Source organism: Hemiscyllium ocellatum, chromosome 1 (genome assembly GCF_020745735.1).
Source record: "Hemiscyllium ocellatum isolate sHemOce1 chromosome 1, sHemOce1.pat.X.cur, whole genome shotgun sequence".
In the NCBI taxonomy this organism is placed as follows: domain Eukaryota; kingdom Metazoa; phylum Chordata; class Chondrichthyes; order Orectolobiformes; family Hemiscylliidae; genus Hemiscyllium; species Hemiscyllium ocellatum.
The window spans coordinates 20,741,203-20,766,401 of record NC_083401.1 but is presented as its reverse complement, the minus strand read 5'-3'; the positions used below and the strand labels follow the sequence as shown (position 1 = coordinate 20,766,401).

At 43.0% G+C, this 25,199-nt stretch overlaps 1 protein-coding gene across 1 annotated transcript in view; it reads left to right on the top strand.

Moving 5' to 3' along the window:
• The window catches only part of LOC132817745 (solute carrier family 4 member 11-like), a 61,887-nt gene that overhangs the window by 19,363 nt on the left and 17,325 nt on the right, over positions 1-25,199 (top strand). Inside the window, exons 3-4 of the mRNA XM_060828278.1 lie at positions 14,351-14,521; positions 20,645-20,688. Coding sequence (XP_060684261.1) covers positions 14,351-14,521; positions 20,645-20,688 — 215 coding nt within the window. The remainder of the gene's footprint in view (positions 1-14,350; positions 14,522-20,644; positions 20,689-25,199) is intronic.

The following is a 25,199-nucleotide window of genomic DNA, read 5'->3' as shown; positions in this document are numbered from 1 at the left end:
GTATTAATGGTTTGAGTCTGATTTCCAGAGTTATGATGAAGCGTCACTGGACTGAACATTAGAACATAGTACGGTACAGGCCCTTCGGCCCACTGTGTTATGCTGAGCATTTATCTTTATCTAAGATCAGCCTAACCGACACACTCCTCAATTTACTGCAGTCCATGTGCTTGGTTCGACCACACTTGAAATAAGACCATAAGACATAGGATGGAAGTAAGGCCATTCGGCCTATCGAGTCCACTCCGCCATTCAATCGTGGCTGATGGGCATTTCAACTCCACTTACCAGCATTCTCCCCGTATCATGTCTCTCAAACTTGATCGAGATATTTGATGAAGTAAAAAGAAGATTGATGAGGGCAGAGCAGTAGATGTGATCTATATGGACTTCAGTAAGGCGTTCGACAAGGTTCCCTATGGGAGAGTGATTAGCAAGGTTAGATCTCATGGAATACAGGGAGAACTAGCCATTTGGATACAGAACTGGCTCAAAGGTAGAAGACAGAAGGTGGTGGTGGAGGGTTGTTTTTCAGACTGGAGGCCTGTGACCAGTGGAGTGCCACAAGGATCGGTGCTGGGTCCTCTACTACTTGTTATTTACATAAATGATTTGGATGCGAGCATAAGAGGTACAGTTAGTAAGTTTGCAGATGACACCAAAATTGGAGGTGTAGTGGCCAGCCAAGAGGGTTACCTCAGATTACAACAGGATCTGGACCAGATGGGCCAATAAGCTGAGAAGTGGCAGATGGAGTTTAATTCAGATAAATGTGAGGTGCTGCACTTTGGGAAAGCAAATCTTAGCAAGACTTATACAATTAATGGTAAGGTCGTAGGAAGTGTTGCTGAACAAAGAGACCTTGGAGTGCAGGTTCATAGCTCCTTGAAAAAGGAGTCACAGGTAGATAGGATCGTGAAGAAGACGTTTGGTATGCTTTCCTTTATTGGTCAAAGTATTGAGTACAGGAGTTGGGAGGTCATGTTGCGGCTGTACAGGACATTGGTTAGGCCACTGTTGGAATATTGCATGCAGTTTTGGTCTCCTTCCTATCAGAAAGATGTTGTGAAACTTCAAAGGGTTCAGAAAAGATCTACAAGGATGTTGCCAAGGCTGGAGAATTTGAGCTACAGGGAGAGGCTGAACAGGCTAGGGCTGTTTTCCCTGGAGCGCGGAGGCTGAGGGGTGACCTCCAGAGGTTTACAAAATTATGAGGGGCATGGATAGAATAAATAGACAAAGTCTTTTCCCTGAGGTCGGGGAGTCCAGAAATAGAGGGCATAGTTTTAAGGTGAGAGAGGAAAGATATAAAAGAGACCTAAGGGGCAACTTTTCCACCATCCAGAGGGTGGTATGTGTATGGAATGAGCTGCCAGAGGATGTGGTGGAGGCTGGTACAATTGCAACATTTAAGAGGCATTTGGATGGGTATATGAATAGGAAGGGTTTGGAGGGGTGTGGGCCGGGTGCTGGCAGGTGGGATTAGATTGGGTTGGGATATCTGGTCAGCATGGACTGGTTGGACCGAAGGGTCTGTTTCCGTACTGTACATCTCTATGACTCTACATATGAGCAAATTACTGCAGATGCTGGAATCTGTACTGAAAATAAAAAATGCTAGAAATCAGTGAGTCAGGTAGCATCCATGGAGAGCGAGCGAGCAAAGTAACAATGACATTCACTTGCTCGCGCTCTCTCTCTCTCTCTCTCTCGATGGATGCTGCCTGACCTATGGCATTTCCCAGCATTTTTTGTTTACACTACATATCAAGTACTTTCTATAATATTGGTGTCTTTTTAATGTATTTACTTCTTATATATAAAAGGAGTTCGGAGAATGTTTCCCAGGCTAATACCTGGAATAGTTGGACTGCCTCATGAGGAAAGGTGAGGCTAGCATTGGTCGGCATTTAGAATAAGAGGTGACTTAGTTGGAATGTAGGTACAAAGAATGACTGCAGATGCTTAGGGGTATAAGATGATTAGGGGTTTAGATAGGGTAGATACTAAGAACCTTTTACCGCTAATGGAGTCAGGTGTTACTAGGGGACATAGCTTTAAATTAAGGGGTGGTAGGTATAGGACAGATGTTAGGGGTAGATTCTTCACACAGCGGGTTGTGAGTTCATGGAATGCCCTGCCCGTATCAGTGGTGAACTCTCCTTCTTTATGTTCATTTAAGCGGGCATTGGATAGGCATTTGGAAGTTATTGGGCTAGTATAGGTTAGGTAGGACTCGGTCGGCGCAACATCGAGGGCCGAAGGGTCTGTACTGCGCTGTATCCTTCTATGTTCTATGTATGCTGAAAACCAGATTCTGGATTAGTGGTGCTGGAAGAGCACAGCAGTTCAGGCAGCATCCAAAAAGCAGCAAAATCGACATTTCGGGCAAAAGCCCTTCATCAGGAATAAAGGCAGTGAGCCTGAAGTGTGGAGAGATAAGCTAGAGGAGGGTGGGGTGGGGAGAAAGTAGCATAGAGTACAATGGGTGAGTGGGGGAGGGGGTGAAGGTGATAGGTCAGGGAGGAGGGGGTGGAGTGGATAGATGGAAAAGGAGATAGGCAGGTAGGACAAGTCATGGGGACAGTGCTGAGATTCTGAGAGGGTGACTGTGGAGAATGGATGTTTCCTCTTGTGGGAGAAATTTATAACTAGTGGCTCATATTTTAAAAATATGGGGTTGTCCATTTAAACTCATCAGGACAAATGTTTTCACTCCAAATCATTGAACTTTAGAACAGTCTCTCCTCCAGAAAAGGAGGTGGAAGCAGATTACTTGAATATTTTTAAGACAGAGGTAGACAGATCTTTCTTTTTTTAAAAAAAAGAAATGGTGAAAGGTTATTGGGGTAGTCGGGAGGGTAGTCATTGGATCAGCCATGAATCTATTTAATGGTGGAATAGGCTCAAAGGCCGGGCCTATTCCTGCTCCTAATTTCATATGCAGACTGCTATGTCACCTTTCCGATCAGCATAATGTCAAAATGAGAAAATTAACTTGAGATCTACAGCTAAATGGAAATAGCTTCTGTACCCTTTTTAAAATGGTTTGGACCATAAAGAGCCTTTTGTAGGATTTTGGAGGAGTGCTCCACACTAAAAAAGTTTGGATAGAAATTCGATGTTATGATTATTGCTTGACTGTAAACCCAGAGACCCAGGTAACGTTCTGGGGATCCGGGTTCAAATCCTGCCATGACAGGTGGTAGAATTTAAACTCGATAAATATCTGGATTTGAGAGTCTAATGAATCCATTATCGATTGTCAGGGAAAAACCCATCTGGTTCACTGATGTCCTTCAGGGGAGAAAACTGCCATCGTGACCTGGTCTGGCCAACATGTGACTGCACACTCTCAGAAACGTAGTTGCCTCTTGGTGCATTCTGGGCAATTAGGGATGGGCAATAAATGCTAGCCGAGTAAGTGACTCCCTCCTCCTGTGGAAAGAATTAAAAAATAACAACAGCCCATTTAAGGAAGGAATGAGATTACATTCATTCATTAGACTTCTCCATGGTGTGTGTCTCGTCATGTTTTAATATATCAATTCAGACACCTATCAGTACTACGCCAACTACTTTAGATGGTCCAATAATGTGGTAATTTGAAGCCAAGATCTGCAGAGGAGAAAGAATTAGAATGAACTTGATGCTTTTAACACAGCAATTTAAAATATCTCAACAGTGCAGAATGGTTTACGGTTTCGGATTAGCTTAAATCGGTCCAAATATCTGAATAGTTTTACTGAAATGATACTCCAGCTATTTCAATTTTTTCATATTAATTGGGTTGCACGTTACTGAGTTTTAATGAGCATGAAACCACAAGGTCAAATCTCAGTAAGGTGTGATAGTTCTCGTGTTTGGGAAGAGAAACTGCCCAATCTGACCAAGGTGCCTGACTCCAGTCAGGCACTCCCTGTTAAACCACCCTCCGGGCAATGGCTTGTCAGTGTCACTGACCCCTCTAACAGGTCTTTTTCACTTGCAAGATTTTGAGTCTGTTTTGTTGCAGTGGTTTAAATTCATTTCACTCGGCATCATAAGTGCTTATGTGAATTGTGCCAACAACCACATTTGCTAGTCGAGGTTTTGGCATCCTTTTAAGAGATGCGTTAAATACGTTTAGGGCAAATACATTGCATTAAATTATTATCTTAGGGCTGAAAAATGGCTCCCCACTTTCCATCTGAGGAGAATTGTCTGAAGGACGTGAGGAGACAAAAATGTCATGGTATCACATTGGTGGGCAACATTTTAGCTGGAAATCTACTGTTGAGGTCGATGGTTGTTTTCTGGGTCTGACCAGTTTAGAATGGATATCTAAAGTGGCCATCTTTGTCCAATGAAAGCAAAATACTGCAGATGCCAGAATTCTGAAACAAACACTGAATACTAGAGAAAATCCAATCTGGCAGCATCTGTGGAGAGAAAGAGTTAACGTTTGAAACTGGGATGACTGTAGGGGATTTTAACTTTGGGTATTGCCATTGTGTTAAGAGTTTAGATGGAGAGGAAGTTAAGTGTGTATAAGAACATCTTCTGATTCAGTATGTGGATGTACCAATTGAAGAGAGTGTAAAACTTGACCTACTCTTGGGAAATAAGGCAGGGCAGGTGACTGAGGTGTCAGTGGGCGGGGGGAGCAGTTTGGCACCAGCGACTATAATTCTATTAGCTTTAAAATAATGATGAAAAAGGACAGACTGGGTCGAAAAGTTGAGGCTCTAAATTGGAGGAAGGCCAATTTTAATGGCATTAGGCAAGAACTTTGACGGCGGCACGGTGGCACAGTGGTTAGCACTGCTGCCTCACAGCGCCAGGGACCTGGGTTCAATTCCCGCCTCGGGCGACTGACTGTGTGGAGTTTGCACGTTCTCCCCGTGTCTGCGTGGGTTTCCTCCGGGTGCTCCGGTTTCCTCCCACAGTCCAAAGATGTGCTGGTCAGGTGAATTGGCCATGCTAAATTGCCCGTAGTGTTAGGTAAGGGGTATATGTAGGGGTATGGGTGGGTTGCGCTTCGGCGGGTCGGTGTGGACTTGTTGGGCCGAAGGGCCTGTTTCCACACTGTAAGTAATCTAATCTAACTTTCAAAAGTTGAATGGGTGAGTTGTTTACAGGTAAAATGGGAAGCCTTCAGAAATGAGATAATGAGAATCCAGAGACAGTCTATTCCTGTTAGGGTGAAAGGGACAGTAGGTATAGAGAATGCTGGATGACTAGAAAAATTGAGGTTATGGTTAAGAAAAAGAAGGAAGCATATAAAGCAGAAGGGTATAAAGGCAGTAAGGGTATATTTAAGAGGAAAATTAGGAGGGCAAAAAGGGGACATAGCTTTGGCAAGTAGGATTAAGGAGAATCCAAAGGGATTTTACAAGTACATTTAAGGACAAAAGGGTAACTAGGGAAAGAATAGAGCCCCTCCAAGATCAGGAGAAAGTGAGGACGGCAGATGCTAGAGATCAGAGTTGAGAAGTATGGCGCTGGAAAAGCACAGCAGGTCAGGCAGCATCCGAGGAGCAGGAGAATTGGCATTTTGGGCTTAAGCACTTCATCAGGAATGTCTCTCCTGCTCCTTGGATGCTGCCTGACCTGCTGTGCCTTTCTAATGCTACAATTTTTGACTCCTCCAAGCAGCTTATGTGTGGAACCACAGGAGATGGGGGTGATACTAAAGGAGTATTTTGTATCCGTGTTTACTGTGGAGAAGGACATGGAAGATATAAAATGTGGGGAAATAGATGGTGACATATTGAACAATGTCCATATTACAGAGGAAGTGGTGCTGGATGTCTTAAAACACATAAAAGTGCATAAATCCCCAGAACCTGATCAGGTGTACCCTCTAACTCTGCGAAGCTAGAGAAGTGATTGCTGGGCCCCTTGCTGAGATATTTATATCATTGATAGTCACAGATGAGGTGCCCGAAGACTGGAGGTTGGCTAAGGTGTGCCACTATTTAAGAAAGGTGGTAAGCAAAGCCATGGAACTACAGACCAGTGAGCCTGACCTCGGTGGTGGGAAAGTTGTTGGAGGGAATCCTGAGGGACAAGATTTACATGCATTTGGAAAGACAAGGACTGATTAGGGATAGTCAGCATGGCTTTGAACATGGGAAATCTTGTCTCATGAACCTGATTGAGATTTTTGAAGAAGTAACAAAGAGGATTGATTAGGGCAGAGTGGTAGACGTGATCTATATGGACTTCAGTATGGTATTCAACAAAGTTCCTCCTGGTAGACTGATTAGCAAGGTTAGATCTCATGGAATACAGGGAGAATTAACCACTTGGATACAGAGCTGGCTCGAAGGTAGAAAATAGAGGGTGGTGGTGGAGGTTGCCTCTCAGACTGGAGACCTGTGACCAGTGGAGTGCCACAAGGATTGGTGCTGTGTCCACTGCTTTTCGTCATTAATATAAATGATTTGGATGTGAACATAGGAGGTATAGTTAGTAAGTTTGCAGATGACACCAAAATTAGAGGTTTAGTGGACAATGAAGAAGGTTGCCTCAGAGTACAATCATACCTTGATTTAGATGGGCCTATAGGCTGAGGAGTGGCAGATGGAGTTTAATTTAGATAAATATGAGGTGCTGCATTTTGGAAAGGCAAATCAGAGCAGGGGACCGTTGCTGAAGAAAGAGACCTTCGAGTGCAGGTTCATAAATCCTTGAAAGTGGAGTCTCAAGTAGATAGGATAGTGAAGAAGGCGTTTGGTATTCTTTCCTTTATTGGTCAGAGTATTGAGTACAGGAGTTGGGAAGTCATGTTGCAGCTGTACAGGACATTAGTTAGGCCACTGTTGGAATATTGCGTGCAATTCTGGTCTTCCTATCGGAAAGATGTTGTGAAACTTGAAAGGGTCCAGAAAAGATTTACGAGGATTTTGCCAGTGTTGAGCTATAGGGAGAGGCTGAACAGGCTGGAGGTCTTTTTCCCTGGAGCAATGGAGGCTGAGGGGTGATCTCGTAGAGGTTTATAAAATCATGAGGGGCATGGATAGGGTAAATAGACAAGGTCTTTTCCCTGGGGTTGGGGAGTCCAGAACTGGAGGGTATAGGTTTAAGGTGAGAGGGAAAAGATTGAAAAGTGACCTAAGGGTCAACCTTTTCAGACAGAAGATGGTTTGTGTATAGAATGAGTTGCCAGAGGAAGTGGTGGAGACTGATACAATTACAGCATTTAAAAGGCATCTGGATGGGTATACGAATAGAAAGGCTTTAGAGGGATATGAGACTAGATTAGTTTAGGATATCTGGTCAGTGTGGACGAGTTGGATCAAGGGTCTGTTTCTGTGCTGCACACCTCTATGACCATGACTCTGACTCTTCCAAAAGATTGTTTGTCCATCCTTTGATTCCTTGTGCCTTCAGAGATTATATACACTTACACCAGTCAAATATGAACATAGGAGCAGGAGTAGGCCATTTAGCCCTTCGAGCCTGCTTCGCCATTCAATAAGGTCATGGCTGATCTTTTCATGGACTTAGCTTCATTTACCTGCCCACTCACCATAACACTTAAGTCCTTTACTGTTCAAATATCTATCCATCTATCCATCCTTTAAAAAACTTGGAACGAGTTAGCCTCAACTACTTCACTGGTCAGAGAATTCCACAGATTCACAAGTCAACACACTCAACTCTGGAATCAACCTAGTGAACCTCCTCTGCATCCCCTCCAATACCAGGATATTATTTTTCAATTAGGAATCCAAAACTGGACACCATTCTGTGCAAATATTTAGGCAGACTTCAACATGTTGGCTTCTAGACTTAGGAGATTGAGATACATGATGTGTCCTGGTTTGCCATGAATTGGTTAATTGTTGTAAATGGGCAGGAAAAAGATGGTTTATTTCTCTGTCGACAAGTCCAATAACTCCCTATGCATAATGCGGAGGAGCCGGTGTTGGACTGGGGTGGACCAAGTTTAAAAATCACTAGCTAGTGCTTCCAAATAAACCTGTTGGATTGTAACCTGGTGTTATGTGATTTTTAACTTGGTCCCTAAGCATAGTGACAGAGAAGGATAGAGAGTTGAGACAGTTATTTTTTTATGGCTGGATGGATTTAATGAACTCCTATACTTCGTCATTAAGAGGTATTTACTGTTTTGTGTGCTGACTTAAACAACAAAAAAAACTATCAGCAAATATAGGCTGAATTCTGGATTACTCTTTGACTCAATTTGGTTATAATTCTGCCAAGTAAAATCAAACCGCTTTTTTGTTTTAGTCCTTCTGATACGGGAACCCCTGGCTCGTTGATTTAGCCAGGAGGTTATTAGGACATCAGCCAGAAAGCAATATATCACCTCGAGCTGCTTTTGAGAATATTCATTCTGTTGGCACTCCAGTCATCCAGACTGCTCCTTTTATTTTATTAGGTTCCCCACTTATTCACATAGCCACAATCAATTTAAACCAAATTGAGGAATTTTTGTTCAAAATTGAATCCAGTCAATTGGATTAAAGCTTGTTTGACATCTTCAATTTGAGATTTTGCTCTCCCTGCTTTAATTTGAGTGTCTCTATATTAGCTTAAGTTAGGTTCTTTGTTTCCACTTTTTCTGTTCAAAGAAAAGCAGAGGTGTTTTATTTTGTCCCTGAATATTAGTTGTAAAATTGTAAGATGTAAGAGCAGAAATGGGCCCATCTTGTCTGCTCCATCACTCAATGAAATCTTGGCGGATCTGAATTCACTTTCCCATCAAACAGTCCACCTTTTTAAAGACTCCATCACACTGCATGCCAACAACATTGTGTCTGCCAGGCAATTAGTCTGCTGGGCCACTCTGATCAACTGGTTTGCTCTAATGCCTGCTTCTTGATTTGTGCATTTTTCTGTTTAAAGCAGATTAGTCTGCAGTTAATCCTTGATCAGTTGATTTATTAAATCTATATCATAACATGGTAAATATTCTTTCAATGTAACGGGGAAGTTGAAATTATCTGGCCATTCCTCTGATTGCTGTAGGAAATTTTGTCAGCATGTCATCTGGATGTCTGGTCAATCCATGTGCAATGATCTACTATTTCCAATAAGTGGGAAAATTTTTCAACCGGCCAGTGATGTTGCCATATAAAAGGCAGGCTTTGAATCATGAGCAGATTAAACACCGATTTTGAGGATAGTAATTCAAACTGGCAAAAAATTATTTTTTTCTCATTCTTTGTGGCACACAGGCATCACTGGCTCGCCCAACATTTATTGGGCAGCTAAGAATCGACCTCTCTAGTTGTAGGTCTGGAGTCACGTGTAGGTCAGATCAGCAAACTTCTTTCCCTGGAGGCTGTTAGTGAACCAATGGTGTTTCCTGAGGATTAGTGCTAGGACCAGTCTGATGAAGGGTCACTGGACTTGAAACACTAACTCTGCTTTGTTAGAAATGTTGCCAGACCTGCTGGTTTACTCCAGCAACTTCAGATTTTGTATAGAATTTGCAACTGATTTAGAGTATACACTTTCAACTCTAGAGTCAGAGTTATAGAGATGTCCAGCTCGGAAACAGACACTCCAGTCCAATACGTCCATGCCGACCAGATATCCCATCCTAATCTAGTGCCAATTGCTAGCACTTGGCCCATATCCCTCTAAACCCTTCCTACTCATACCCATCCAAAATGCCTTTTAAATGTTGCAGTTGTACCAGCCTCCACCACCTCCTCTGGCAGCTCATTCCACACATGCGCCACCCTCTGTATGAAAACGTTGCCCCAGGGAAAAGACTTTGTCTATTTATCCTATCCATGTCCCTAATGATTTTATAAACCTCCGAGGTCACCCCCTCAGCCGTCGACCCTCCAGGGAAAACAGCCCCAGCTTATCCAGCCCCTCCCTATAGCTCAAACCCTCCAACCCTGGCAACATCCTTGTAAATCTTTTCTGAACACTTTCAGGTTTCACTACATCCTCCCGATAGGACGGAGACCAGATTTCCGTGCAATATTCCAACAGTGGCCTAACCAATGTCCTGTACAGCCTCAACATGACCTCCCAACTCATTTACTCAATACACTGACCAATAAAGGAAAGCATACCAAACGCAATTGGATGGTTGCTGAAGGTAACAGCTAATTCCCCCTACTGGTGTAATTTAACATTGAGCACATCTGGCAGACTGTGGAGAGTTCCTGTTTATTCAGCAATGAATTATGAGGGTGCAGTAGTGTCCAATAATCTCAAACACCACTTCTGTTTTGGGCCTATTCAGTCTGAGTGACACAAATTGCAAGCCAAGTAGCCTGTCTGTGTTGTTTGTGTGGTTTTTGCTTTTTCCTTTGAGGGATATCCTATCTACCTGTGACTCCACTTTCGAGGAGCTATGAACCTGCACTCCAAGGTCTCTCTTTTTTTCAGGAACACTCCCTAGGGCCTTACCATTAAGTGTATAAGTCCTGCTAAGGTTTGCTTTCCCAAAATGCAGCACATCACATTTATCTGAATTAAACTCCATCTGCCACTTCTCAGCCCATTGGCCCATTTGAAATGTTAAGAACTACGGAGGAGCTAAAACTAAGGGATATCAATATAAGATAGTCACTGATAAATCCAACTTGAGGGTGACAGCAATGTGTGTGTCACCATAGTGCGTAACTAAGGCGAATAATACTGCTGTGTTTCTGTAGGATAAGATAATCCTACAAGTTGAAAGCAGGAAATGTATAGGAACATAGTAGCCTGTCTGTGTATAGGAATTCCTGATGAAGGGCATATGCCTGAACATTGAATTTCCTATTCCTTGGATGCTGCCTGACCTGCTGTGCTTTAACCAGCAACGCATTTTCAACAATGTATAGGAACAGGCCAGTTGGGTTGAGTGATCTGAGTGGAACTGGATGGTTGCTGAAGGTAACAGCTAATTCCCCCTACTGGTGTAATTTAACATTGAGCACCTCTGGCAGACTGTGGAGAGTTCCTGTTTATTCAGCAATCAACTATGAGGGTGCAGTAGTGTACAATAATCTCAAACGCCACTTCTGTTTTGGGCCTATTCAGTCTGAGTGACACAAATTGCAAGCCAAGTAGCCTGTCTGTGTTGTTTGTGTGGTTTTTGCTTTTTTCCCTTGAGGGCAGGAGGCAGCAAGAGAGAACATTTCCTTGTTAGCTCGTGTCAATGTTGCTCTATGCCTGTGGTATGTGTTTTGTTTTATTCTAAGCGGTTAGCCGTACAGGAAGAGACGGCCACAGACTGAACTATATTTAATCAAAACCACATGGATTTAAATCCCTTAAATGATTTTTGTTTTCTTTTAAATAAAAAGGGGCATTGTTGTTCTGGAACAGAATTTGGATGTTTAAGTATGACACAAATTACCAAGATTTGTAGGGCTGTCAGACTTGAAAGTGCCTTGTAATTCAGCAATGAATTTAGCTTAATTAGATTTTCTTCTGGATCTGTGTCGGCTGGTAATTACTGTTTCTCTTTTGAGGGTTCTTCTGACTATTTCGTTTTCTTTATAAAAAGCAAATTTTACATTTGAGCACAAGTATTGTCATTCACCCCCCCACCCCCCCTCCCCCCGCCAGGAATAAGGGCTGTTGGCTTTTTCCATTAATATTTATTTTACCAATTATGCAACATTTAATTATGTGACTTTGTTTGTTTGTTTGTTTGTTTATTGTGGAGGGGAGTGAGGGAAATAGTACTTTTACTTTGAGTTTGCCTTGCAGGCTGATGGCAAAGATGAGAGGACTATACTCCCACCAATTAAATCCTGTTACTACTCCATCTGCACACAGCATCAGACACTCTACTTCAGTCAAGGCATTAACGACTGTCCAATGTTGGATAAATTATTTGAATGTGAGCATAAGAGGTATAGTTAGTAAGTTTGCAGATGACACCAAAAATGGAGGTATAGTGGACAGTGAAGAAGGTTATTTCTGATTACAATGGGATCTGGACCGGATGGGCCAATGGACTGAGAAGTGGCAGATAGAGTTTAATTCAGATAAATGCGAGGTGCTGCATTTTGGGAAAGCAAATCTTAGCAGGACTTAGTCGTAAGGTCCTCGGGAGTGTTGCTGAACAAGTAGACCTTGGAAAGTAGGTTCATAGCTGCTTGAAATTGGAGTCGCAGCTGGAAAGGACAGTGAAGAAGGCGTTTTGTATGCTTTCCTTTATTGGTCGGAGTGCTGAGTACAGGAGTTGGGAGGTCATGTTGCGGCTGTACAGGACATTGGTTAGGTCACTGTAGGAATATTGCATGCACATCTGGCCTCCTTCCTGTTGGAAGGATGTAGTGAAACTTGAAAGGGTTCAGAAAAAATTTACAAGGATGTTGCCAGGGTTGGAGATATCTGGAGAGGTCAAATAGGCTGGGGCTGTTTTTCCCTACAGCGTCGAAGGCTGAGGGTTGACCTTATAAAATAATGAGGGTCATGGATAGGATAAATAGGCAAAGTCTTTTCTCCAGGGTGGGGGAGTCCAGAACTAGAGGGCATAGATTTAGGGTGAGAGGGGAAAGATATAAAAGAGACCTGAGGGGCAACTTTTTCGCGCAGAGTGTGGTACGTGCATGGAATGAGCTGCCAGAGGATGTGGTGGAGGCTAGTACGATTTATAAAGCATCTGGATGGATATATGAATAGGAAGGTTTGGAGGGATATGGGCCGGGTGCTGGCAGGTGGGACTAGATTGGGTTGGGAAATCTGGTCAGCACTGACGAGTTGGACCGAAGGGTCTGTTTCCGTGCTGTACATCTTGATGACTCTATAAATGGCATGCGTCGTAACCAGCTGTGACTTTTTTTTTGTCCTTTTTTTTAAACTGACCTTTGACTTCTGATTTCAATATGGCAGACACTTGCCCTCAATCCTGACTGACTGGTCTTCCTGGATGATAGTGCTGTGGTGTATCCCACCCAAGAAATGTGATGAGAAATGGGCAGATTAGACAAAATTCTGTGCCCTTCCCGGTGGTGAGGTTGTGGGAAGGGGGAAAGGAGGAATTTCATTAATCCTTGAGAAAGGAGCAGAATTGGGCCATTCAGCCCATCGAGTCTGCTCTGCCATTTTGATGTTAGTTGATCAGCCTCATTTGCTTGCCTTCTCCCATCGCTCTTGACCCCCTTACTAATCGAGAACCAATCTATCTCTATCTTAATAACACTGAATGACTTGGCCATGACAGCCCTCTGCGGCTATGAGTTCCACAGATTCTCCACCCTCTGGATGAAGAAATTCCTCCTCATCTCAGTTCGACCTTTCACTCTGAATCTGTACCTTTGGGTCCCAGCCTTTCCTACAACGGAAACATGTTCTCCATGTCCACTCTGTTGAGGTCTCTCAAACACAGTCCAGATTGAGTCCTCAGTCGCTTCTCATGTGACAAGCTCTTCATCCCCAGGATTGTTTTTGTGAGCAAATTTGAGTTTGGAGGACAGCCTTCCTACCCCATGGTTAATAAGGCCCTTAAGAAGACCGTTATTGTCCACATGAGTACCTCATCCTGCTGAGAGCAGTATTTACAGCAGAATAAGGATACCCTTTGAGCCAGAAGGATGTCTAATGCACCTTGACCTCGTTGCTTGTGGACTTCTTCAACAAGGGCAAGGCCTACTGGAAGCCAACTCCAGTCCATCACAGTTCCCTCTCTACTCCTCGATCAGAGGCCTCTGATAGATGTAGTACCAGGAGCAGCCACCACCTTCTGAATGGTGCTGCTGAGTGCAGAGGAGCTGCTCCAGCCCTCTGGGAAGTAGGTCTCTGAGGGCAGGGCTTTCATTCTGGTCCTTTTAAACCCCAGGGTGAAGCCTGCTGCTGGACTGCAAAATACCGGAGTGGCACAAAGTATAGTAGGCCCTCTCCTTGAGGTCTCAAGAGGCTCTTGCTTCTTCTCCAGCTTGTATCCAAGGTGTCCGTTGTCTCCAAGTATTTCTGCTTCATTAACTGAGAGTCTGAGGTCTCTCAGGACCTTAATGGTTAGTAAAGTACAGCTGCTGTGTTTTTCATTATAAGTGCTGCTTCATTATTTAAATTTATTTCTGTTCATTATCCCTAGAAGTTTGGTTGTGGTTGAAGGAGGGAGGAGAGGTGATTGGATAGTTTTGAATTTTTAAGAAATTTTTTGACCAATCTTTTAAAGTCTTCGAGTCACATTTTAGAGCGAGTTCCTGAAATTTCACAAGCCAATGGCTGTAATGGGAAATGGCGCCAGGGTGATTGGCCACTAGGATGTCATGTGATGCCACCTAGGTCAAATGGAGTTAGAAACCCCTAGTTAGTTGGAAACTTGAGTTTTCTTGTTCTTAAAGTCGGCTGTTCTTGAGTACTATTGACCTCACAGACAGAGCGACCTTCCTTGAGAAGCTTGCTGACGAGAACATGTTTTTTGTTTCAGATGATATGCAACCTGATCGTGAAGAAGACAGCGGTGAGGGCATTGGGATTGGGGCAGATGAAACTTATGAATCAGTAAATGCCTCGACTATGTCTGATGATGGCCTCCGATTCTATGTCAATGTGAATGTGGATCTGAAGTCGAATGTGGATCTGAAGTCAAATATGGATGGTGAGTGAAGGTTGTGGTGTTCGTATTCTGGGCAAGAACGTGTTTTTTTTATTATGAGGGTTCCTATTTCTTCCTTCAATGACAAGTCAATTGCAAACATGCTAATCAAATGCCTCCATGTTTCAACCTTCCAGTCACCTCTTTGAGCAACCCAAATGGCCCCCAGTCTTTTTTGTACCTGTGCACTTGGGTTAACTACCCCAGAGAATCATTGACTTACTAAAATTTAGAAAGAGGCCCTTCAGCCTATCATGTCTGTATTAGCCGTTGAACATCCATCTATTCTAATCACAGTTTCTGGTGTCTCCTTGACTCAGTTCTTCTGTCACTGGTGAGCTCAGATGGCTGGTGTCAGGAGAGTCTTTATGGGGTCATGACATCTGAATTTGGAAAGTACAATGGGTACAGACCATCAGGTGACGACAGTTACAAGAAAGGTTGTGAACTTGGGTTGTTTCATTGTCTGTCTCTGTGCAATCACCATCTCCCATCCTACCCTCTCAGCCCCATTTCACCCATGACATTGTGATGGCTGCTACACGTATAGGCTGAACATGAAGGAGGACATAGAGGTAGGGTCTTTTGTGACCAAGGCCATTTAATAACTTCTCAAAATGTGAGGAAAAACATCACAACTTTGTAAAAATTTGTTTGATTTTGCTCTGATTCCTCACAGTACTCACTGACTGCTCAGGTGTGGATTCACCTTTAATGGAGCAACAAAAGCACCCAGGTGATGGTAGATTGTGGGATATACCGGATAGATCAAAAGTGGAGTGATGCTGAAACCTTGACAGATTGTTATAGCAACTCTACTGGTCAAGTATGAGTATGTAGAGTACATCAGCTGACAATGGCCCAGCCACACTATATGCATGCAGACACGGGCACTCTGAGGCAGGGGCACACAGACAGGCAACGGGACATAAAACATCCATTTGGACATGTCTGTTTTGACTGATGTGGGGAACGGTCATTTGGTGAGGTGCGGAAGGGTACAGTGGCACATCAGTAATTTCTGTGGCATGTGGTGAGGTGATGGTGTTGTGGAATTGTTGCTGGACTATTAACCCAGAGACCCAGGCAATGTTCTAAGGTTTGAATGCCATTGAGGAATTTGAATTTTAAAATAAATTTTGGAGTTAGAAGTCTAATGATCGTGAAACCATTGTCTGTGCCAATCATTGTTACGACACTAGGTAAACTCTCCTGCTTAATTTAAAACGAGCAACACAGAAAAGATTAGTCCCATGCAGTAATCTGTAAACATTTGAGTGACCAAGAACGATGCAAAGGAAACATTAACACTTTTATTTCTTAAAGTATAACAAAACAATTAACGAATCACTATTTACAATTTCTTTCTCAAACCTGTCTTCTAGCTTTCCTTCTATAATACTAGTCCCATAAAACTCCCAATTAAAATTTACAACACAACACTTCTTATTTCAAAACCAGGCAGCTGTAGGTTCTTGTCTTTGGATCTTCCTGTGTCTTCTTTTCTCCTTGTTAGGAATTTCTGTGTCACAGGTTACTGATCGAAAAGGTACTTCTAAGAGAAAGCTACTTTTCAAGCAGTCTGTTTACGTGCTAGGCTGCGGCAGTTCTCTCTCAACTGTTCAGTTTCTCCCCCATGCTTGTACCCCAGGGCATCAGATTGTGTCATTGGCTTTTAAGATTGTCAATATACTCAATTCAAACTTGATTGGAAATTGGTATTTTTACCAGGGTATAATTTAAACTGATTGGCCGGATTTGAATTTGTTTTTGTCTCCAAGCAATGAACTACTCGAGTTGTTCAACCCCAAGTTACATACATTGTTGCCTTATTGAGAACACTTGATACTGTCCAGTGGTTCTGATGCTTTTAGCTCTCTTAAAAGTACACACACATCTTCATAACCGTCAGTAAGTCCTGATCTAGTCCAATCCCATTTCTCAGCACTGGGCTCATACCCTGTGTGCTACGGTGTTTCTTACAGTGTGGAAACAGGCCCTTCGGCCCAACAAGTCCATACCGACCCGCAACCCACCATACCCCTACATTTACCTCTTATCTAACACTACGGGCAATTTAGCATGGCCAATTCACCTGACCTGCACATCTTTGGACTGTGGGAGGAAACTGGAGTCCCGGAGGAAACCCACTCAGACACTGGGAGAATGTGCAAACTCCACACAGTCTGTCGCCTGAGTCGGGAATTGAACCCGGATCTCTGGCGCTGTGAGGCAGCAGTGCTAACCACTGTGCCACCGTGCCGCCTTCAGTGCTGTGAAGGTTGCCATCTTTACCACCTTTTTCAGATAGCGAGTTTGCACCCTCCTAGGTGCAAACATTTTACTTCAATCCCTCTAAACCTCCTATCCTTTTGTTAAATCTGTGACCCCTGATTATTAACCCTTCCGCAAAGAGGAAGAGTTCTTTCCAATCTACCCTATCTATGCTCCTTTTATAATCCTCAATCTGGTCTCTCTTCAGCCTTCTCTGCCCAACAGAAAATAGCCCCAGCCTATAACACTCCAACCCAGGCACTATTCTGGTGAACTTACTCTCTTTCAATTGCATCCCTCCTACAGTGCGGTGACCAGCACAACACACCGTACTCCAGCTGGGGTCGAAAAGGGTGGCGCTGGAAAAACCCAGCAGGTCAGGCAGCATCCGAGGAGCAGGAGAGTCTACGATTCGGGCACAAGCTCTTCATAATGACCAAACATTGACTCTCCTCCTCAGGTGCTGCCTGACCTGCTGGGTTTTTCCAGCGCTACCCTTTTTGCCTCTGACTTTCCAGCATCTGCAGTCCTCACTTTCTTCTAGTACTTCAGCTGGAGCCTAGCTAACCAGTTACACCATAACCAAGAGTGGGAAAGCTGTCAGATTAGTCAAGCAACAACCTGATATAGTCAAATGCACAAATCGTACCTTCCACACAATGTCGCAGACTGGACTGTCACCATCCTTGGATATGTCCTGTCCATTGGCAGATCCAGCAGAGGTGGAGACACCGTGGGATACAGTTGGAGGGAATTCCCTGGGGAGCCCCCAGTTTTTGAGCTTAGACTGTATGAACTGTTTGACATCAGGTCAACAGGGCCAAAGATTCACCATGTACCGATCTGCCTTGTCTGATAAATCCATACTCCTTCATGTTGGACATTAATTTGCCCTTTCTACCCTTTGTGAAAGTACTTTGAAGACCTCCACCTAGAGTACCTTCAATGTCCACCACAGAGTCTGGCTGGCACTATTACTGATAGGACTGGTAGGATCCTGAAGAATGTAGCTCCTGGATTGGTGATGAGGGACCAGCCTAGTCGACCTCATCCTCCCCAATCTGCCTAACCACTGATGTATCTGACCAAGATGGTATTGGTAGAAGTGATCTGTCTTCACATTGAGAATGTCCTCCATCATGTTTTGTGGTACTACCATTGTGCTGACTGGGATAGACTTCAAACAGACCTAGAAAAGCAAGATAGGACATCCTAAGGCATTATGGACGGTCAGTAACTGAATTGTACTCCATCATAACCTGCAACCTCATAGCCTGATACTTTGCCCACTCAACCATTACCATCAACCCTGTTTTAATGAAGAGTGCAGGAGGCATGCCAGGAGCAGCACCAGGCATACCTGAAAATGAGATGTCCATCTGGTGAAACTACAATACAGGACTATTTGTACCAAACAGCATAAGAAACTGACATACTGGGGTAAGTGTTAAAACAATCAATGGGTCAAAATCTATTATAAACAGTGAGCTTGATGAGTTGATCGCGCTCTCATGTGCGCTCTCTCTCTCTCTCATTAAAAGGGCTATTAAATGAAAATTATATATTTAAACTATTTAAAGTAAATTGCAAACCCCAGAGAATGAAGAATGCTCTGACATCCTTCTGACTTTCTGAACAAATCCCATTGGAATGAAGCCTCCATGTGTTGTATGAGCCATTGTTCTTTGGGGCTATGTAGAGAGTCTTGTTTGTTGATTACAGAATGGGGCTATGGGTGAAGCTCACTGGAAGTGGCGCCTTGGAATCCCTCCGAGAGTACTACTATAGACAATAGGTCTCTGGTGAGTGGGGATAATTCTGCACACAATGGAGCTGCATTTCCTTATATTGACTCTTCAGGTCTTTTTATGTCTGTGGACACAATGCTAACCCACAATCGACATCGGATAACCTATTTTAAAACTTTGATATCAGTGCACTCTGGATTGGTAACCATTTCCTTCTGGAAGAATGTCTCATTGATTGACTGTTCATATGTTTATTAAAGTTGTCTGATTGTTTATGCAAGGGTGATGTTGACCTTGAGGCAGGTTGTTTGAAAACTGCTGCCCTGTTTTGAATAAGTGCCCAGGCTTTGGTGGCACGTGGGGTGGGATGTGAGCACTCGATCATGTTTAAATGGGCCCCGTAGCAGTTTGAGTACCTGGGACACAGTTCAGTGTGGAAGAGGGGAAGTTCTCCAAGTGTCCTAGCTAACACACATATTTCTGCCTACACCCACTAAAGCAAATTATCCTTTTCTCTATCACATTGCAGCTTAAGAAGGCTGTAAGAAATACCTGGCTTCTTGAATTTGCTTTGCTATTGAATAAGATTGTGTGTTTATTTTAACTTAAACTCCCCTTTTTCCCACTCTGTACCATATTCCTGCAATGTAGCACTTCCCTTATAAAGTTATTCATGAAATATTTCTGGCATACTGGCAAGATAGTATATGTTGCTCATCGCTGCTCATCCTGAGAAAGACAGACAAATGTTGGAGAAACTCAACTCGAGAGACTTGGTTGGTATTCTCCTTTTTATTAATTCTAGTGTTTATGGTGATGGCATTGAATTTGGGATTCCATTGCCCTGACCTGGAGACAATACTTTGGGACAATACTGTAGTCCTCCCAACATCTTTCTATTTGTTTCTTCTTCTATCATAGAATTTGGACGTCGCTGACAGGACTAATGTTTCTTGCCCGCTCCTAACTGCCCATGAATTGGAGTGGTTTGCTTGTCTATTTAAGAATCAATGACGTTGCTGAAGTTATGTCAAAGCCAGACCGGATAAGATGGGCAGATTTCCTTCCTTTTAAAGGTCATTAGTGGACCAGGTGGTTATGATTGCTTAAGAGTTGGAAATTGCAGAGGAGCAAGTTATTTTTGAGAGGACTTCTGTTGAATTGTAGTCCTGTCCTGTAGTCTGTGTAAACTGTAGCTCACTGTCTCAGTGAGGTTAAGGGGCAGGATAAAATCCGATCTGTTCTGAAGTGTCGAGCTTTGCTTGTAGCAACTGTGTCGCAGCATAGGGGAATGTCATTGGACTAGCAATCCAAAACCCAAGGCTAATGATCTGCAGACATGGGTATGAATCCCATGGCAGCTGAAATAAAAAGCAAGCCTAATGGCATTATGTAATCACTGTCAATTGTCAAAAGATTTGTTAGCTTAATGTCATTTAGGAAGAGAAATCTGCCATCCTTGATTGCTCTGGCCTGCATATGATCCAGAGCCATTAAAAAAAGGCACTGGGTTGACGCAGATGAAATATAAGTGCTCTGATTGGCTAGCATAGTAGGGGAATTCTCAAGGATATAGAAGATGCCGTCTTTTGACTAAGTTCAGTGTTTAGTTCTCATGTAGATGTAGTTATGTAACAGAATGTGTAGGAGTGCTTTGTCTAATGTATGGTGAAGGGTAATTCGAAGATTACAAACTTTATGCTTTCAGTGAGTGAAGAAGTCACAGAAGTCAAGATTGCGTTTGTTTGTCTAGATAGTCTAACCAGATTGTTACAAATACATAAATTTTAATGCTATAAATTTTGCCAAGATCATGAAGATGAAACTAATAAATCCAGGTGTAGGTGATAACATGAAAAGTAATTGAAGGATGCAGGAGGAACAGAGAACAGTAGGTACATCACTGATATTCAAATACTAGTGCTGACCTCCCGAGAGGATTTCTGAGACTGAAACGGAGAGTTTCCCATCTCCAATAATAAATCTGGTGAACTGACATTTTCAAAATACTAATTTTCCACAGGCTATGATGAAAAATCTAATCCTTCCACCAACCCAAAAATGTTTCTGTGTTTAATAATCTGCAATCCTTTTACTCTTACAGAGAACGACAATGCAGGATGTGTCTTGCTGCATACTTCCAGAAAAGTAAGTGACTTTTTGTTTTTTTGCTATCCAAATTAGCATGATGGAATCATGTTTTTATTCCATTATAACCTGTACAGGGCGTGTCGGATTTAATGATTATGCCTACAAATGTGATCTCATACAGGTATGTCATTCCAAAGATCTGATGTACAAATATTTCCTGTACTTATGAATTGCTTTTTTAACAAAAATGGAAATTGCTGGAAAAGCACAGCAGGTCTGACAGCACCTGTGGAGAGAAATCTGTTAACGTTTCAGGTTGAGTGACCCTTCCTCAGTTCCACAGGTGCTGCCAGACCTGAGTTTTATTTTTCAGCAGTTTCCATTTTAGCTTCTGATTTGCAGCGTCTGCAGTTGTTTCACGTTTTCAATTGATCCTTTTTAAAAATATTCTCCTGCATTGTGCGCTGAAATGGACTCCAGAACAGAACCTGTTCACAATCTGCTGACTGCCTAATGTAGGGTCTAATGTGTATAAGTGCTGTGGTCTACGTTATAACAGTTGGTGTATGAAATGTCAGTTGAATGCTAAGCGAAAATTATTTGACAGTCTAATATAAGCAGTTGAAGTGCATGTTCTCCTGTGCAAAAATGATTCAATGATGCCCAATTGTAAACTTTTGTCTTTTAAAAGATCATTTAGTCCCATTTGCCTGTCCTTTTTCTGCAAGATTTCTTTTCACCCCCTTTTTTTCAAATATATATTCAGCTCTCTCCTTGAAACGCATCTGCTTCCACCACTTTGAGCATTCCAAATTAACTTACTTCAAAACAAAGTCAGCTTGGCTCTTTTCCATTGCCTATCCCAGTTACCTTCACGCTCTGTCATGTGGTGACTGGCCCTTCTGCCAGTGGATTATAGAGTCATAGAGATGTACAGCATGGAAACAGACCCTTCAGTCCAACTATGCCGACCAGATATCCCAATCCAATCTAGTCCCACCTGCCAGCACCCTGCCCATATCCCTCCAAACCCTTCCTATTCATATACCCATCCAAATGCCTCTTAAATGTTGCAATTGTACCAGCCTCCACCACTTCCTCTGGCAGCTCATTCCATACATGTACCACATTCTGCATGAAAAAGTTGCCTCTTAGGTCTCTTTTATATCTTTCCCCTCTCACCCTAAACCTATGCCTTCTAGTTCTGGACTCCCTGACCCCAGGGAAAAGACTTTTTGCCTATTTACCCAATCCATGCCCCTCATAACTTTGTAAACCTCTATAAGGTCACCCCCTCAGCCTCCGACGCTCCAGGGAAAACAGCCCCAGCTTGTTCAGCCTCTCCCTATAGCTCAAATCCTCCAACCCTGGCAAAATCTTTGTAAATCTTTTCTGAACACTTTCAAGTTTCACAACATCTTTCCAGTAGGAAGGAGACTAGAATTGCACGTAATGTACCAAATTTGGGCTAAAAATCTCAGCAACAGGTTATAGTCCAACAGGCTTATTTGAAAGCACTAGCTTTCGGAGCGCTGCTCCTTCATCAGGTGGTGTCCTATAATCTTATACTCCATAACCAGCTGACAAAGGAGCAGTGCTTCCAAATAAACCTGTTGGACTATAACCTAGTGTTGTGTGATTTTTTTTTAACGTTGTTCACTCCAGTCCAACATCGGCTCCTCCAAGTCATGACTTATTTTGGGCAGTTAGATAATTACCACCAGTGGGAATAGAGGAAATGAGACCCTGTCAAAACATCCATCACATCATGTCAGAAGCTCTGGTGCAAGGCTAAAGGACAAATGGAAGAAAGGCATAGTGTGTGCAGCTGCTGGGGATGCTGAAAGCTGGCCTGTGGTGTCCTAGATGTACTCCTCTGTCTGCTGCTCATACCTACCAAGGTGTCGCGCATCACCAAGCAATAATGTAGTGACTTAGAAAGTGGTTGATTTCATGGGAAAGGAAGCTCGGCAGTGTTATGCAACCCTTCAATATTACGCTGCAAACCCCATCAGTAGGTCATCACTGTGGCTCAGAGGTTAGCACTGCAACCTCACAGCACCAGGGTCCCAGGTTCGATTCCAGCCTTGGGTGAATGTGCAAACTCCACACAGACATTCTCCCCGTGTCTGCCTGGGTTTCCTCCGGGTACTGAGGTTTCCTGCCACAGTCCAAAGATGTGCAAGTCAGGTGAATTGGCCATGCTGAATTGCCCGTAGTGTTAGGTGCATTAGTCAGCGGGAAATGGGACTGGGTGGGTTACTCTTCAGAGGGTCGGTGTGGACTGTTGGGCCGAAGGGCCTGTTTCCACACTGTAAGGAATTTAATCTAATCAATTAACTACAGTACAACGCAATGATGACATTCAGATCCTCCAATTTGTACCATTGTTTTGAGAGCAATCACTCTTAAATTATTTTCTTTTTAAATCCATTGAGTATTTATCCAATTTCCTTTCTTTATTTATATAGAAACCTGGAATGAGAATAGGCCATTCAGCCCTTTGGGCCTGCTTTGCTATTCATTTTGATCATGGCTGATCATCCAACTCAACAGCTTGTTCCTGCTTTTCTCTCCCACGACCTTTTTTTGACCCCTTTAGCTCCAAGCACTATATTCTTTCAGTACATTTTCTGTGGTAATGAATTCCACAGGCTCACCACTCTCTCTGAAGAAATATCTGCTCAACTCATTCCTCAGTGGTCTACCCTGTATCCTTGGACTGTGACTCCTAGTTTTTGACATCTTGGTCATTGTAAACCTCCTTCCTGAGTCCACCCTGTTAGAAGTTTGTAGGTTGCTGAGGTTGTCCCCTCATTCTCTTTAACTCTGATTATAATCCTCGTACGTCAATCCTGTCATTGCAATCCTTCACTGCACTCCCTCTGTAGGAAGAATATTCTTCCTCTGATAAGGCCAAAACTGCGCAAAATCTCAGGCCTGTTTAATTGTAGCAAGACACCCCTGCTTCCTGCATTTGAGTCCTGTCATTAAGGAGGTCAGCATACCATTTCCTGTCATCCCCTCCCGCTGTATCTACATGCTTGCTTTTAGTGACTGGTGCTTGGACATCGGGTCCCATTTTCATATTTCCCACTCTCCATTTATAGCCTTTCAGGTAATAATCTTCCTTTCCTGTTTTTTGCTATCAAAGTAGCTAGCTTCATATTTATCCACATTAACTGCACCTTCCATTCATTTGGCTTGTCAAAATGACACTGAAATATCTTTAATGGTTACAATCGAATCTGTACCCAATATCCCTTCAAGTAGTGCATTTTTAATTCAAACCGTACACGTTTTTCCTCTTAACTTTTGGTTTCTGTGCCAACTGGCTTTAAACTTTATAGTGACCCATTGGCATTTGGAAGCAATTTGTTTATTAACTCTATATAAACTCCTTCCTGATTTTTAAACCACTACATCAATTCTCCTTTTCACTGTCTTCACTCTCTTTCAAGGAGGGTAGCCCTACCTTTTCTGATTGTGTTCCTTATCCCTATTATTGTCCTGTTAAAATTCCCCCTTTTGAATCCTGCTACCTAAAATTTTTCATAAAATCTAATTGAAATATTATCAGTGGTTTGGAGATCGAATGTGCTTTTTTTTTTGCTTTGCTATTCCTTTTCCTTTTTATTTATAAAGTCCATACCAATGTGCCTTATTTTAGATACCTTTTATCAAGTTCCCTTGTTGCCAGTTTTAAGCATTATTGCATGTGGGTACCAGCACCTCTCCTCCAAATACAGTGCATTTAAAATGTTTATTTGAGTATTGCTGAGAAGAGATGCATTTTTTTCCAAAGCCTTTTGTCCTGATAAATGCCAGACAATTTGTAAGAATACAGTCCTTAAAGGGAAACTGAAATTTATGCAATATAAGAATACAAGATGAAACAGTTAACAAAGATAGATGGGTTGCCATGGAGTATGCACTAACTAACTAGGTATGGTCTTGGATCTTTTGCTACCAAAACCAGATAAGAATCTTTTTAATTCACTTTGTGGGGCATGGATGTTACTGGCTGGCCAATGTTTATTGCCTGTCCCTAGTTGCCCTTGAGAAGGTGCTAGTCAGCTGCCTTCTTGAGCGACTGCGGTTCATGTGCTGTCGGTTGACCCACAATGCCTTCAGGACAGGAATTCCTGGATCTTGACCCAGCAAAAGAGAAGAAAAGGTGATATATTTTCTTCCCCTTGTACAGCTTCTCTTTCCAATCCTCCCACTTCCTCCAAACCAAAGGGGTAGCCATGGGCACCCACATGGGCCCCAGCTGTGCCTGCCTCTTTGTCGGGTACATGGAACAGTCCATCTTCCGCAGCTACATCGGCACCATTCCCCACCTTTTCCTCTGAGACATCGATGGCTGTATTGGCTCTACCTCCTGCTCCCACAAGGAGGTTGAACAGCTTGTCTACTTCACTAACACCTTTCACCTCAACCTCAAATTCACCTAGATCATCTCAGGCACCTCACTCCCCCCCCCCCCCCCCTCAACTCCATCTCTGGCAATAGACTAATCATAGACAACTACTACAAACCCACTGACTCTCACAGCTACCTGGACT